The sequence below is a fragment of the Mauremys mutica genome, chromosome 9, assembly GCF_020497125.1.
Source record: "Mauremys mutica isolate MM-2020 ecotype Southern chromosome 9, ASM2049712v1, whole genome shotgun sequence".
In the NCBI taxonomy this organism is placed as follows: Eukaryota; Metazoa; Chordata; order Testudines; family Geoemydidae; genus Mauremys; species Mauremys mutica.
In genome coordinates, this window is record NC_059080.1 from 2,090,376 (window position 1) to 2,104,447 (window position 14,072).

General features: G+C 39.4%; 1 protein-coding gene across 5 annotated transcripts in view; it reads right to left on the minus strand.

The window, feature by feature from the left end:
- Window positions 1–7,457: 7,457 nt before the first annotated feature.
- LRCH2 (leucine rich repeats and calponin homology domain containing 2) overlaps window positions 7,458–14,072 on the minus strand; it is a 73,080-nt gene continuing 66,465 nt past the window's right edge. For all 5 annotated transcript variants that reach the window (XM_045030830.1, XM_045030829.1, XM_045030834.1 and 2 more), the window contains 4 exons: window positions 12,609–12,721; window positions 10,992–11,129; window positions 10,598–10,675; window positions 7,458–9,226 (listed from right to left, as the gene is read on the minus strand). In XM_045030830.1, the coding sequence (XP_044886765.1) occupies window positions 9,107–9,226; window positions 10,598–10,675; window positions 10,992–11,129; window positions 12,609–12,721 (449 nt within the window). In that variant the 3' untranslated portion in view covers window positions 7,458–9,106. The remainder of the gene's footprint in view (window positions 9,227–10,597; window positions 10,676–10,991; window positions 11,130–12,608; window positions 12,722–14,072) is intronic.

Genomic DNA, 14,072 nt, shown 5'->3' on the forward strand with positions numbered 1-14,072 from the left:
TTTGTTTGTTGATGCATACTGCCAGGTAAGAGAAGAGGTGGAGTACGAATAAGGTTGCTGACTGGACTTCCCTGCCAGATCTGCCCATCAGCAGCCAGTTTTCGAGACACGGAAAGACTGTAAAGCCATTCCTTCTCATCTGGGCCACCATTACCCTGTATCTAGTGTGAACAGGAGGACTCTGAAGTGATAAAGATCTTGCCCAAGGAAGAACCTGAGAAACATTATGTGGTATGGGTGAATGCTTAAGTGAAAGCAAGCATCTTCCATGTCAAGATCTGTGAACCATGTCGCCATCTTCCTGAGAGGAGATTATTGATGCCAGTGTGACCATGCTGAATTTTAATTTTCAGATGAAGACGTTTAGTTGGTGTAGGTCAAGAATCAGTCTCTATTCTTCTTTTTGGCAACTAAGAAAACTGGGCAGTAGAATCCCTCCCCTTGATGTTGAGGTGGCACTCGTTCTATGGCTCCTTGCTGGAGAAGAGAGTCCACCTCCTGATGTAGAATTGCCTCATGAACTCGGTCCCTGAAAGGGGGCTGAGAAGCAGGTTTGTGGGTAAGGAGGTAACAAACTCAATTGTATAGCCTGAGTGAACAGTTTCCAGCACCCACTTGTCTGTTATTGCCCTCCAATTGGGGATGTAATGAATAAAAGTAGTCACCAAATACCTGGGGACAGGGTCAGAATAATGAGGCATCAACACAGCAATGCGGACCTTGCATGTCTTGTCAAAAGAAATTCTTGGGCAGGAGGTTGGAATCAGCTGTGGTTGATCTTGAGGAAGCTGTGTACCTTAGTCTCTGTACCTTCTGCTGCTCCTGTGGTGGTTCATGAGGGGGCTGTCTTGGCCTGTAAACTTGTTTCTGGTGCTTCCTGTGGGACAAGGGTATAGATGTCCAGACAGCAAAGTGTTGTTCTGAAGTCCTCAACAGAATGAAGAGACTCAGTCTTTTCATTAAATAAGTTAACTTCATCAAAGGGCAGATCGTCAATGGTACTTTGCACCTCCCAAGAAAAACCCAAGGACTGTAACCAGGATTCTCTCCTCATAACAACTGAAGTAGCCATCTTTCTGGAAGCAATATCAGCAGCATCTACTGCAGCATGAAGAAATGTTTTGGCCACAAAGTTTACCCTCATCAATTAGGTTCTGGAATTGGGCTCTATCCTGCTGAGGAAGTTTGTCCTTGAAGTCAAAAAACTTCCCTTAATTGGTGAAATCATATTTTGCTAAGAGGGCCAGGTTGTCAGCAATTTGCAATTGAAAGCTTGTTGAAGAGAAAACTTCTCCCCCTAGGAGACTGAGGCATTTGGCACCCTTCTCCAAAGGTGTTCTCTTGGGGGTGCTGCAGCCCGGATCTCAGTGGCTGCTGAAGTTGGGTGCTGAATGTGAGAACAAAACCTGCTCCTTTAAGTGGAATGAAGTAGTGCTTCTCAGCTTCTTTTTGGGGGGGGGGGGGGGTAGGGCGGGGAAGAAGAGTGCATGAGGCAGGAATGTGCTACACTACTCTGGCTGGATCCATAATGACTGTTGTCTGGGAGGGCCTCTTGACTTGGACCTGAGAGTTGCAAGATATCCAATAGCTGTGCTGAGACTCCTGAACCTGCTTGAGCTGCATCTGGCACTAAGACACCACTTTTTGTGAGAGTTCCTGATATTGCCTATGATCATCAGCAGATGGGGTGACTGCTTAATCTAGGTAGGATGATGCAAGATGGCCACCGGAACCACTGGAACTGTCAGATCTGGCTCAACTTCCTCCCCCTCACACTCCAATGGAGCTCTTTGGTGTTGGGTAGGAGATAGTAGATAAGGCTCATGCATGGATCAGGGTGCCAAGAGTAAGAGTCTCCTAGGGCCCCTGTAATGCCATTGCGAGAGGTCAACTGGTTGGGGGGGGTAGACCCATGACATTACGAACCATCGGTCCCTTGGAAAGTCATACTTTGACAGAGGACTGAATCCTGTTTTCCTGGAAATTCAGTCCATACTTGCCTCCCTTTGTAGATGCAGAGGTTCATATGTAACCTCTCACTAATCTGATGTGAAGTTTGGTTCCTGATCAACCATTGGAAGTGTTGATACCGATGGACGGGTACTCAGGTTCATGAATGAGAGAGATTAACTCTGTACCCTCAAGATGGTTTCTTCCTCTGGTATGACGATCTCTCTAAATAAGGTTGGACCTGAGAGGAGAAGGGATTGAGGACACAAGAGTGAAAATATCCCCACGGGAGACATAGGTCTCAGACTACCACATAGTGTAGGGTGTTTTGGTGGTCAGGGCCACTGGAGCCAACACTTCCCTGGTTAGAGTGGACATCAGATTTTTCTGAGACTTTGTTGGTGCAGAGTCTGATCTGGATGCTGAAGGTAGTGGATGCCTGTCTTTTGGTTTCTATGTTGACACCGAGATTGGTATCAACAGATCTGTACACCTGCATGCCACATTCTCCTGTAGAGGTGGTTTACCCAGGCCTAAGTCCTTAGGATGTGTGCAAGGACTCACCCAACTTCGATGGAGTTCGGGAGGGATCTCTTCAGGTCAGATTTTGAAGAGGGTCTTTGCCCCTGTGCTTGTGAAAGTACCCCATACTCTCATGAGAACCCTTTGATTCTTTAGCCTTGCAGGTTGTAGCCTCAGCTCCTGAGTTTGTGCTCAGAGGAGTGCTGCCTGTTGATTGAGATTGGTGTACAGAGGAGGTCTCCCTAGTCTGGATGCAACTGTGGTCTCATGGTTTTTTCCCCCCATGAGGTTCTTTCTCAGTCTGAGTGCTCAACCCTCATGAATTTGGGGAAAGAGTGGCGGATGCTGCACGTAGCAGGGATGTGAGCCTTGCCAAGACGGTAAAGTCAGCATTAGTGTTAGTTACTCACTGAGAAGGAGTGGGGGGCAGGAAACAGTTCTTAAACCCTGGGATTGTGGGCATAGTCCTCGCCCTTGGAGGAGAATTTCTCCAACGTGGGGAAAAAACCTAACTAAACTACACTATACAAATAGTGCAACTTGAAAATAATATAGTTTTTAGTATTTGCACTATCTATAGACAGACAGACAGACACACACACACACAGACTGATTGATTGATTGAAGAAAACAATGGAAGAAGCTGTGGATGCAGAAGATTCCACCTCAGACAATGCGGAAGGAATTGGAGAGGCATCGGTCCACACTGCCTCATACTTCCTCGGTTCAGAGCTTGAGAAGAGCAACTGTGTATGTGGACCAACAGACACTGCTTACTAAAAATATCCAGACTCAGATGCATGGTGCACACATGTACCATCACTCGAAGAGGTAGAATGCCTAACCAGTGCAGAATAATTTTTAATAGGAAGAAGTGCTAAAAATCTTGTAAGAATTACCAGTGAAAATATAAACTAGAACCTGCTACACTGAGACAAAAGTTAATTAGATTGTATCATGGTAAAAGTAGGCCTTTTAATGCAAGTGAAGGCTTGACATTGTGTCATTTACCAAATTATGAAAAACATGTTGGGGAAGTTGGAATTTGGTAAAGATACATTTCTTTTTAAGACTTTGTTTACCAAATAAATGTTTTATCATTGTCTCTGTGTTGGAATGCAGACTTATTTTGAAAAAGCCAGACAAAATGCAGCCCTATGTTATGTTTTGGCATTTAAGAAAATATCAAAAGGAAATGACGTCAGAGCTTAAAGTGATCCTTTACTTCATTTTCACATGCTCTGCCTGTGAACACCAGTAGTTTTGAAAATATATTTTAAAACTATCATTTCCTAAAATACTGGGGAGAAACATGGAACTTCTGAGGTTTAGTGAAGACAACCACCATCTTGTCAAAAAATGATCAAAATTGAAAATATTTATGGAATACATCACATCTTACCATGGCTTGAATCTGGCCATGGATTTTAATGCCAATATTTTTTATTTTGGAAGATAACTGCCTCCAAGTCACCAAACATTTTAAAAAAAAATGCAGTTTTCACTATCGTGAAACAACTGCTGATAGTTCCCACCTCCACAACTGATGCTATTTAGCTTCTTGTGGTATAAAAGTTGTGCTCCTGAGGAAATCTTTCACTGTCTTAGTACTGCACGACACAAAATATAGTACTTTGCTATATAAATGTATTAATGTACATATTTTAGAGCTTTCTGTAGCTTACCAGAGAGCTGAAAAGAGGTGAATCATTGACTGGCTTTTAGAAGCACTCTAAAATTTACAGTGGCATTATCTAAAAAACTGCTGTGGAGACTGCTCAGGCTCATTAAACTCTTTTAAAACCTTCTCCTGATCTTTATTTTGTTTTCAAAATACTATAGGCTTTCGGTTTCCATAAGATCAGAAATCTTGGTCCCATTGAAGTCACTAGCAAAACTCTCAATGACTTCAATGGAGCCAGGATTTTACTCAGAATCCTTACAATTCATGTGATAGTTAAAAAATTACTATTTCCTTTCTTAATTTGCTCCTTTATACAGGACATTATTTAGGGCCCTGGTTATGTTATGGAAGGGCTTTAGAAATCTGGACACAACTGAGGCTTTTTGATTGTCCGTCAATGACTTGCACTCCTGTGTGCCATATCAAAGTCACAGATCAGTCCAGCCTTTAATTGTTTATATGTAAACTAGTGAGACTTTAGTAAGAGTATTTCTGAGACAGTTCGAAGTCATTCAGCCACCTTGAACTAAGCATTTTATAGCATGTTTTAAGTAGTGCAATGAATCACCTAGAAACGCCTTAGCTGAAATATCTTATTCCTTAAAGGACAAAACATTCTTACATGAGACACTGGAGCCACCCAAACATCCTGCCAATCTTTGGGGGAAGAGAAGACACATATGGGGCCAAAGAAAACATATTGATATGTTCAGACACATAATATAAAACTATAAGATGCATTTTTAATTATCTTGGGGTAATGGCTTTGAATGCTCAATAATCAGCACGTGAATAACTCCTATGATAGTTAAATCATCAAAAGGCAATGAGTGAGATTTCCTAAAGCTCTTACTGTTGGCATAACTCTATTCCTATTCAAGTCAAGCCAATGCTGAGTTCTCTGAAGCCCCCACCAAAAAAGCCCAATCTGAGTAGCCAAAGAAGGTCCTACACAAAATGGAAACACAGTGTTTCAAATGTGCAGGATGTTGGGATCTCTTCACTCCATTTGATGCCCCAGTGCAGAGCCCTGAGGCAGTTTCCCACATGGAAAAGTAAGGGGGAAGACAGGCTACTGGGAGCATGAGGGGGTGAAGTTAGTGGGTCTGTAAGCAGATGTGGTTAGCAATAGAAATAGATAATAGAAGGACTGATGATGGCTTCTTATGATTAAAGACATTTAGAAAGAAACAACACTCTAAACATGCAATATTAGTTAATTCCACCAGCTAGGAGCATCCTTCTACAGGCTGCTTTCCCCTTGTCTGTACATGGGAGGAGAGAGGGTCTGCTACTTCCACTCAGTGGGCTGGTTTAACACAAGGGAATGGCCAGGCCCTGCCACACTGCGTCCTGATTTCTGCATGGAAATCTAATATTCATTCAATATTGACCTAAGGAACCTTGCCCTTCCCTTACTCTCCAAAGCTGCAGTTGGGGTTTATTTTGAATTCTGAGGTGGGGGAAAAAAGATATGTTGTAGACAGCAATGCCTCCCCCATTTTCAGATTGGAGGTATTGTTTCTTCAGTCCTTAAAACATGGAGCCATATTAACTCCTTTTTCAGTTTTTTCTACAGATGCTACTACTCCTGCATTGTGCAATGGTGCAGAATTCCCACAGAATTTGTGCAGAATTCAAGTTCTGGGCAGAATTTCCTTTTTCCCCTGCAGAATTGGCGCTGCAGAGCTGCTGGCTGCCACTAGGGGCCAGCAAAGTCCAGCTCTTTAGCTTGCAAATACATTGCTGGGGGGAGAACGAGGGTTCTGGGCAGTTGTGGTTCCCAGCATGCCCTGACGGAGGTGGCATACAGGAAACGCCGTACAAGCCTGGAACCTGGCAGCAGGCTGTTTTTCCCTCTGGATCCCTGCACAAGAGGTGCTTTCGTGGGTAAAAAAAGCACTTCTTCAGATGCATGACTCCATGAATCTGAAGAAGTGGGTTTTTTAATCCACAAAAGCTTATGCCCAAATAAATCTGTCCAACTATTTTAAGCTAACTGTGCTAACTTTTATTTATTTTTAAGTGAAACTAGTGTACTACACTGACAGCTAGACTTTTTAGTGTTAAAATTTTAAGTCAGAATGTAATCTTCTCTTGACATATTGCAATACTTCACACGGGATAAACAAAAACTAAGTGACTAGAAGGGGTCTTAAGTGAGGATTGCACTGTATTCAGCAAACTTTACAGAGGAAATTTAATTCCATCAGGAAAACTGAAGTGTCGTTCAGGATTGGTGAACATATTTAAACAATCCAACAAACACTTGCATTATCCAACAGACTATGGTTACAAAAATCTGAAACTTAATGTCTTTGCCACCCGCAAGTCTATGGTTAACACTACTGGAACAGGAATTGCTATTTTTGAGGTCAAGAGGGTATGTATAAAAAAAACTGCAAGATAGTACAGTTCTTAATATGGAACATTTTCCCTCTGAATGATCAGGTAATTCTTCAGCTATTAAAATACAGCAAAAGTAACAACCAAAAATCTGCTTACTGAACTAAAATGTACTTGTTCATTGTAATCTCAACTAAATTTTTCCCCCCCGATACTGCATTTATGTGAAATGAGAATATTTACCCATTCTTTTTTTAGAATGGACCTCTGCTATGAATATGAATTAAGATAAACAAAAAAGGATAATTCAGAGGAAAGATAAATGAAACTACTTATTTTAATGGCCGATTATATTGAGCCAATTACAGTTTCTGCATGAGTACCTGTTTAAATTATATTTTTATGTATGTGATTTTGTAAAGGAGGGCATGAACTATATTTGAGAATGCACTCTATAAACAATAGCATATGTTAACAAGAGCCTATGAATTACTTTTATTTCAATGGATTTTAGTTAAAGAACATAAAATAATTTTATCTTCTAAATCTTTTAGCCATCAGGATTTTAATTTTCTTCTTAACTGGCTTTAATGCGTCAATTAAAGAGAGTAAGGAAGAAATAAAGCAATATTTTCTTCCTCATTCCTTTGCCAAATGAAATGAAATAGCTTTAGGTCAATTGGCAAAAGAGTACAACTTAATTTTTTTACATCATCTGGCACACAAGGTTTTACCCTTGATCTAAAGTAACAGTCTAAAAATACATCTGAGACATATTTAGAGCCCAACATTTTTTTATTAAGACACATATTTACTAAAAGCAGCAAAGAGTCCTGTGGCACCTTATAGACTAACAGATGTTTTGGAGCATGAGCTTTCGTGGGTGAATACCCACTTCGTCGGATGCATGTCGAAAGCTCATGCTCCAAAACGTCTGTTAGTCTATAGGGTGCTACAAGACTCTTTGCTGCTTTTACAGATCCAGACTAACACAGCTACCCCTCTGATACTAAATATTTACTAAGAAGGTAAACTTGTTTGGGAGGAAGGGAAAGAGACAGAAAGAAAGGGAGTCAACTGTCCATCAATCTTAAAATATCTCAGAACTCTGTGGGAAAAATATCAGTCAGAAAAGTTGTAGAATCAAACAAGTACTTAAACCCAGAAGTTCAACAAAGCTTCTGTTGCGGGGATTTAATTTTTTTTTTTTAAACATTTGTCCCCGAGAGTTTGATATTCTCAGCACAGACTTAACTGTTGATAATTGGTGACACTGGTGCAAATGAGAAGCATTGGTGCAAAGTGATGATGCGGTATGTCATGCAGGTGGTTATTTCCAAAATAAGTCCCTCTCAACAAACGTGTAAACACTGAAAAATATAAAGATTCCTAGCTTGAATTTTTTTTAATCTAACTTGTGGTGATGTTACTGTAAAAAAAACTAATGCAAAATCAGGAACAACATGATGTAAAATCCTGAAAGTCACAGCATAAACCTGAGATTTTGGCAGCTTTATCAAAACATCCTTAATGATTATTATGTATGCATCACTAGTCCATACATTTCTTATTTAACTATGGACGTCATGGTTTGTCTCAAAGACGGAAAATAACTCAAAGTGACAATTTTTGTTAACAATACATTAGAAGAAAAGTGATTGGGTATTATCAAATTAAATAGCATAAATAAAATGTATTTACATTATTTTCCAATCATTAAACATAATCAAATTGTGCAACTTAAAACACCTAACACAAAAAAATGTGAAGCATCATTTAAATCTTCACATATTACTGACCTTAAGAAAAACTATTAAAATATTAAAATTCCCATTGTATCTATTTCAGACAAAGAAATTGCAAAAACATTTAAGACTATTAAGAGTCATCAATTACACAGGCACTTCACATGTAAACAATCTACCGTACAACTGAAAAAATAGTTTGGCACAAACTTAGAAGATTGGAAAAAACACCTTTTTCCTATATAATGTTTTGTGTAATTACCATACATCCAACTAAATACTGGAGATGTTAGAAGTATATAAATTACAGTCAGAAGTGCAAGAAATAAAGAACTCAAATATAGAGCTATATGAAACAAAAATGGATTAAATGTGATCTGTCACTCAGATTTTCATTATCATACTGTAGCTGGTTTTTGTTTTATCTTTACATTTAACCCAAATGATTGACAAACTTTTTCTAGTAGGGCTTTGTTTGGGGTGGGGGGGTGATGTTATCCTTTATAAAACAGAACTAAACAACATTTTCAATGTAGTAAAAAAAAATCCAGCTTTTAAAAATAATATAATGAAACATTAATGGGAAACTTAGAACTTATATTACCTGGACAGAGAATCTGATGTTGTTAAAAATCTCTTGTGCATCCAAGTTTTAAAACATCAGTATAACTGTATATTCAGGTAACAGTCAGTTTGAAATCAAAGTTTTACATGTCCCTCCAAAATAAGGCTCTGTCTAAAGTGTCTGGGCAGAAACTACTTCTGATGGCTTGGATGTTCCCATTGAGGAAGCTGAATTGCTTGGCAGCAATCTAAATCAATAGATCCATGATAAGTTGTCTGGTTTCCAAAAGTCATGTTACACAGAAGAAAGCTGGGATGCTTTAGATGAAGGTAGTTCAAGCAGAGCCTGAACTGTAAGACCAACTTTCACTAGACCCCTTTCCTCCAAAATGTGATGAGGCAGGCAAAGCCTTTCCTGAAAAATAAAATGGTATATGCATCATGTTTCAATCATTCTGCACAGCTTGGGTAAAAAGTGTACTTTCAGAAGACTTCAACACTCAAATACCTCACTATGACTAATTAGAGATCCATGTAGAAATCTTCTCTGGTCAATAAGTTTGCATATGCATCTATCTCTACAGCAAAATTTTAAGTGTGACAAGGTGCTCAGAAGTTAATTATATCTCACATAAGATCTGATAATTGCAGTGTGAAAAAATGACACACAAATATAAATTAGAGCAAAACAAAAACTAAAGAGTGTTTCATTAAAATGTTAAACTAAGAAGAAATAAACACTATTTCTTAGAAGCCTCTGACAGTTTATTGACTATTTAGGGCCGGAGACTCCCATCTGCTTTCATAAACAGAGGGAGCAAAATGGAGTGAGGGTGGGGTAGTGCTGGTCAGTGGCAGACTTCTTCCTTCCTTGTCCTTGCAGAAGCTCCACTACAAGTTGTTTGTAAGGAGGATTACAATCTGCTGGAACTCAAGAATGACTCATCTCCCACCCAAACCCATAGGAATTCTCTTAAGCGTTACATTCAACATGAACCCCTTTTCTCTACCAAAGTGGAGTCATGGGTAGCAGCCAGTAGGGGAGTCATTGGAAACATGACTTGTGCAGGAGTTGTGCGGATATGGAGGGTGGGAGCAGAAGCACAGGGTTATAGCTTAGGAACTACGGTTTTCAGGGTTAAGCCACCTTCCTGTCCTACTGAGGTGGAGTTAAACAGCCACTAGCAGAACAGTCATGTGGCTACTGCAAATACAAACTCATGGGGTTTCCTGTTCCCTAATGCACGGAAGAAAATTTGGCCCTTAATTTTTCCCTTCATGGAGAAGGTGGAAGAATGAGCGTGGGTAAAATGAAAGTGAGGGAATAGTAACAAAAACTACAGATGAGCTAGTACAGTTAAGAGCCATGCAAGCTTCCTCTGTGTAGCTCTGTCAATGCACCTTGTGATCTGCAAAATCCCGTTCATTCTAGTCCAAGATCTTTCCTAGGCAGATACTGTCATTCATGCCACAATGTGCCACTAAACGAAGGGTTTCTGATAAACACACACACACACACGCAGCTCTTCTATTCACCAGTAGATCTCAACGCACTTTATACAGAAGGTCACTATCATTATCCCCTGAAACTGAGGCACAGGGAAGTGACCTGGCCAAGGTCATCCAGCAAGCCAGTGGCAGAGCCAGGAATGGAACACAGGTCTCCCAACTCACATTTCACTGCTTTAACTACTATGCTTTCTAGATAACCCAGAAAAGTAAATGCTGACACATCTTGTCTGTGATTATTAATGAAGTATATTAATCAATAAAGTGATTAGTATACCTGTGGCACGCCCAATTTTTTACAAGCATCAAGAAAGTTTTCAACATTTCTTCTGCACTTTGCCATACTGAGTTTAGGCTGTAAAGATAGGATGTTAGATCTTTGTTACGCATTTATAAAAGGACTTTATAATTATGATGCAAATTCAATAACAGTTGTATTAGAAAACAAGCAAAGTTACAAAACTAATTTTTTAAGGACTTAGTACATAACAGACTGCTATACCCTTGAGCCTTAATGTAACACCAAATACTGGCTTATTGCATCCTGAAATAAAATAAAAATTGATAATATAACCATTTAAAATAGTGAAGGTAATACACAATTTTCTAGTGTTGAACTCCAACAGTTTGCTTTCACTTCAGATAGAATAAAAATGATGTAGCTGACTCACCACTGCTGGTGATGGTACATGAATACTTGCAACAGAACGTGGCCTTATGTGATTGGCTAAATGGCAAAGAACAACCCCATCCATCAATGCTGCTCCAATATCATCTGGCAAAATGACTTTTAGCCTCGATTCAAGATTCTGTAAAATAGAAGAGGCATCCATAGTAACGATATTCTCACTGTCAAGGAAATTTTGATTTAATTTAAAATCCAGTAATCCCATAAATTTAAAAATGGCAACACTAAGCCTAAACTGTTATGCTACTGAGTACAAATATTCTTTGTATAATTAACTTGTTTTTCCTCAGCTCAGTTTTTAATGGTGTGACTATGTTCACAGGTATATAGAGGTAGCAGCTCATGCAGCTGCTCACCTGTGCAGATCAGCTATGAAAACAAACCTACTGCTCCTATCAAAGCCCATATAATGGACAGCTTGCACTTTCATTTTCTGAAGGTGAAGGATCTGTAGGCTGAAGTGTCAGGCTGAAAAGCAGCATCGGCTGCTGGTGAAGATATGGAGGCTATGGGTTTGATACATGCTATTCATGGGAGGCAACTTCTTTTATTTTTTCTACTCTGGGGGTCATACCCACAGAGAGAGACAGAGATGGTTGGAGTGGAAGCATATTTTGGGGGGTGGGGTGTCACCCATCCAGGAAGTGATAATTGAGTGGTGAGGGGTAGAAGTACCTACACCTGTGTAGCAAGTGAGTTGGAGGAAGGAGGAAGTGCTTTTCACCACACAAACTACAAGCCTTCATGGAAAAAGGGGCAGGAAGCACACTCGATTAATCATCTTAGGAGCAGTGCTTCTCCTCAACAGCTTAACTGGACTTGAGCAAATTGCTGCTGCAGCAGGAGCTGGAGCTGCTATCATGGTATTATTTATAATATAGACTCAGTGTTTAACTGAAATCTCTGAACATTATGTGCCCTTTAGATGTGTGCAGCCTCTGATGACATGCAGGCAGCTGAGAATTTGAGGATGAATTAAAAATATAACTAACACAACATCAAGAAGAACTGACTGTTCTAAGTTTCTATTTTATCTAACCATTCTTTAGTAGTTGCATAAAAAAAGAGTTACACTTTGTTTTAATAATTAAGAATGTAACTTACAAAATGATTTTCAGAATAGAGCGATATAGGAAAACATTTATTCAAAACACTGAAATTTAGATCCAACATGGCTTTATTCACACTTTTTTCAGCTAAGGTCCTTCCCACCAAAGCATGTCTGATGACTCAGGGATGAGGATTCGAAACCTGGGACCAACTCTTCAGGTACATGCCAGAATGCACAGCTCGCTAGTTAAGAGGTGGGCACCATTCTCCTTGTGCCACATTGGCTCTCAAGGGCCAAACGTATGGCCCAGATTGACATGTAGGGGCATCCCAACTGCACCCCCTTTCCTAACCTGGTAGGAGAGATGTGTTGCATACAAACTCCAAATATGGAGTTACAATACTACAGTTATCATCCTTGCACTGCCTGGGCCATGTAGACAGGTTTTACAACAAGTACATGCTGGTGGTGCAAAGAAAAGTAAGCGCACTGCACGCAAGGGTGTGGCCCCACCAGCTGGAGCCTAAACAGCAAGTCATGGGAACGTACATTGCGAAGATGTCTTATTTGTTCCCTTTCTTCCCTTAAATGCTCCATTTTCCTCCTCATTGTAAATCCAGGGTCCACTACTCCAGAGTCCTGGCGAGAGGAACGGCTGAAAGCTGTTATAAAACAGACAGTTGTCAATATTTGGAACACCCCACTGTGGAAAAAACATCCACCAGTAAAGTAAAAGAGAGAATCACAGTTACTGAAATGTTAAGCAGAACAAGTATGTTTCAATGCTATAAAGTGACTACAATAACTTAAGGCTCAATGGCCTAGCAGCTACATGTAGTCTTTAGGTGTTAAATTTTCAAAGGGAAGCACATTGGCTCTCCCTTCAAATGTCTGCATTTGTGCCTGGAAATTAGGTAGGTAGCAAATCTGTCTGGATACAAAACTGTGCTTTCATTTTTGACAAGGTAAACCATACTGGTTTTTGAAAATATCTATTCTTACAGCTTTTTACTGTAGCCCAGCATAAAACTGTTGTGGAAGGAACTCCCTGAATTTATTTATAACCATAAATTATTAAAATAAATATTTAAAACTAAGAGATGGGAGAAAGTTTATGAAACCACAAGTTACAAGTATGAATTTTCTTATTGACCAAAGCTTCATAATACTACACTGCTGCAATGGAAAGGACAAGGTTAAGCATTCAAGTTTGCATTTGTTTATCATTATCCACTATCAAAAAACCTTGCAGGCAACTATTTTATTATTGGATTATCCTCATACTTGCAAATACCAATAATTTTGCAGTATTTAAGTTGGAAGAATTTCCATAATATTTAGAAATATTGTAACTTATTACACTTTTAAGTTTAATTCTTGTGAAAACACATTGAAAAGTTCTATTTTGGGGGGGGGGGAAGGGTCGTCTTAGCAGGAAAGAATCTAGACATCCCCAATAATGAGCGTTTTATGTAACTTGTTCCTAATGCCAACACTGGTCCTGTACATTTTATGACATGCATGCTACACATAAAAGATGTGTATTCTCATCTTAACCACCGAGTCTATGGAAATACCCAAAGCATAAACTTCTTAAAAGGTGGAACTCTTTTATAATACACTATACGTTAGAGAGTGAACTGTCCACAGAGACAATAAATGACCAACTGCAGAATGCATTTTAATACTGAGTGCTTACAAGCTAGTATTAACAAAGAACAAATTTGTTAAGAGAGCAAAAGATTGACCTGAATACATATTGTAAAGAAGTAAGGCAAGCTTTTCCTAATGAGCTCAGAACCTCCCAGATGTTCATGTGAAATTCTTCATTGTTTGGCCAAGGCAGCATTTCTCAACTATACTTTAAATAGTTAATATATATAACATGCATATGACTGATGCAAATGTCAGAAGACAGCACTAACTACAAATATTTGTAGCCTTGCTTCCTAGTCTTCAGAAAATTAAGGTCTGCTTTAAATAAGAGGAGTTAGCAGCACTCTGGAAGTGGCA